The following is a 2,457-nucleotide window of genomic DNA, read 5'->3' as shown; positions in this document are numbered from 1 at the left end:
ATATTATCACGATATATTTTGGTGGTGAGATCAATTAGGCTTTAATATATATATACAGCTATAGAAATCGAGACGGAGTTCTAATCGCGCGGCCGCGACGCGAGGTTGGAGGTGGTGAGCTTGCAGCACCTCCCTGAGGCTCCTCACCACCTTGAGGCCTCGCGATAGGCTCTTTTTTTGAGTAGCCTTTGCAGGAGCCATGAAGCTCCTTCTCCTACCCCTTTGAGAAGTTCTAATAGCTTTTTGAAGTTGTTTTGCAGCCTTGCGAGCCGCGATCCTTGAGGCCTTTTCAATAGCCTTCTCCTCCCTCTCCTTCTGCCTCATTAGACTTACTGCAAGCCTCGCCTGACGCCTCTGCTCCTTCTCCCTCGCCCTAACCTGCCTTGTCTCCTCACGCTGTCTTCTCGTATCGGCCTTTTGGAGTTGCAGTTGCTCCTCCTCCTCCTCCTAGAGTTGTAGGCGATCGCGCGCCTCCTTCACCTTCCTTGGAGACCAGAATACAGCTCCACCATAATACTCCTCAGCCTCCTATAGGGGTAGAGGCTTACCTCGTTTCCTACGTGTTCTCTTATTAACTAGAGCCTCTCTCAGCTTCCTTACTTTATCCTTAAGGAGACTATTTTGAACCAAACTCAAGTGAAGGACCTAGCTAAGCTTTTTAGCCTGCCTATCACCCTAATTAGCGACTACCTAACGCAGCAGACGCTCCATCTTCCTCTAATTAGAGGCACTAAGAGCTAAGGAGTCACTATCCGTCGCAGGATTAGGTACAGTAAAGCGCTAAAGGATAACTTCTAGGTTAAGAGGCGAGATCTCTATAGCCTTAAAGGCGTTTAGGATCGTTGTTTCCTTAAAGGAGGCCTGCTAGGCAGCCTAGAAGAGGGGTAAGAAATCCCTCTTACTTATTAAAGTAAGGCCTTAGCTCCTATCTATGAAGGCAGAAACTTCGTTTAAGTACGCTGTTAAGAGAGGCTTAAACATGCTAACGTCAAGAGGCTGCAGCGTGTGGGTTGAGTGAGGAGGATATACTGCGAGGAGGATCTTATGCTTATCACAATACTTAATAAAATCCATTGTAACGTGAGATCCATGGCCGTCAAGGACAAGTAATCAATAGGAGGATTGAGCCTTCGCCTTCGTACTACGATCAAACACCTGCTGCAGCCACGCGAGGCCTATCTCATTGTTCGTCCATCCAGAAGGTGATGAAGATATTCGAATTTAGTGGATGTCTGGATCAAGGGCCTGCAGCCAGGTGTCCTGTATCGATCCTGAGGCTGATTGATATATAAGGGCAGGCTCAAGGCAAGATCCATCTGCGCAGATACAGGCTAACAGCGTTATCCACTAGCGTGAGCTATCCTATATCGTAGTCCTCCTCCTTATGCCCTCGTACGAGGCCTTACTAAAGATCCTCCTTAAACAACTTATGATACTAAGCATAAAGCCCTTCTTATCTATATTGTAGATATAACGCGCCTTAACGTGATATTAATTAATTTTATCGCGTAGGAGGCTAAAGTAGAGGTTGTATTTGCTTCTTAAATCTGCTTTATAGCAATAGTTATTAAGGCCTTTTGCCCACCTTAAGGTAAGTTGATCAGGATAGCGCTAGACGAAGCGACTAGCCCAGTGTACTCTAACCTTAGTCTTAGCGATCTATAAGGCAAAATTGCGTATCATTGGCTAAGTAGGTGGTAAGCCTCTATCTGTTAGTCGATTGATATAGGCGATTAGGGCCTGCTCCTGCTGTGGGTGGAGGAGCTGCCGTTTTTGGCCACCTATCGCGCGTGAGGCGTGTAGGCCTTAGTGTCTTTAGGTAAGCGTAGATTAAACAACACTATATTTTTTTGCAATATCTGTATACGAAAAAGGCTTATTAGGTCCTAGGGCATTAATAGCTGCAAGCGCAGCCTCAATATTAGCCATGGTGGTGGGGATACGACGCGTTGAGGTTGAGGTGGTTGTAAGGCGCGCGCGCACTTTGTGGTCGCGCGCACTTTGTGGTGGGGCTAGTTAGGCTCTACAGTGCCCGTGCACCAGATGAGCACCATCGCCAGTTGAGCACCCCCACCACCACAACAACAAAACTTCAACGCGTCAAAACTCAACTAATATGGACCCGATTCAAGAAGCGATTGCAGAAATCGAATCGCAAGAACTAGGAGATAAATTCTCGTATCAAGCAATCGCGAAAAAGCATGGTGTAGCACGAATGACGTTGATGAGACGACACCGCGGCGAAACTGAGGCCTATGGCGTGCGCAACCTCTCCCTCCATCCACAACACGAGAAGGAGCTTGTACGATACATCGATACGCTTACCGAACGACGTTTGCCACCTACGAAGGAAATGATACAACGCTTTGCTTCAGATTTGGCTGGAAAGCCGGTTTCAGAAAGCTGGGTTGACCGGTTCATCCGCCAGCACCCCAACCATCTCATCTCTGCCCACAG

The 2,457-nt window shown here is 47.6% G+C and overlaps 1 protein-coding gene across 1 annotated transcript; it reads left to right on the top strand.

Moving 5' to 3' along the window:
• Positions 1-2,116: 2,116 nt before the first annotated feature.
• SETTUDRAFT_28264 (uncharacterized protein) lies at positions 2,117-2,412 on the top strand (the record flags this gene model as incomplete). Its single annotated transcript, XM_008026526.1, has 2 exons — positions 2,117-2,333; positions 2,390-2,412. 2 exons carry the CDS (start codon positions 2,117-2,119, stop codon positions 2,410-2,412), a joined length of 240 nt encoding a protein of 79 aa, XP_008024717.1.
• Positions 2,413-2,457: the final 45 nt, after the last annotated feature.

The sequence above is a fragment of the Exserohilum turcica genome (genome assembly GCF_000359705.1).
Source record: "Exserohilum turcica Et28A unplaced genomic scaffold SETTUscaffold_19, whole genome shotgun sequence".
In the NCBI taxonomy this organism is placed as follows: domain Eukaryota; kingdom Fungi; phylum Ascomycota; class Dothideomycetes; order Pleosporales; family Pleosporaceae; genus Exserohilum; species Exserohilum turcicum.
Note: the sequence above shows the minus strand (reverse complement) of the source record. Positions and strands in the feature narration are given on the sequence as shown.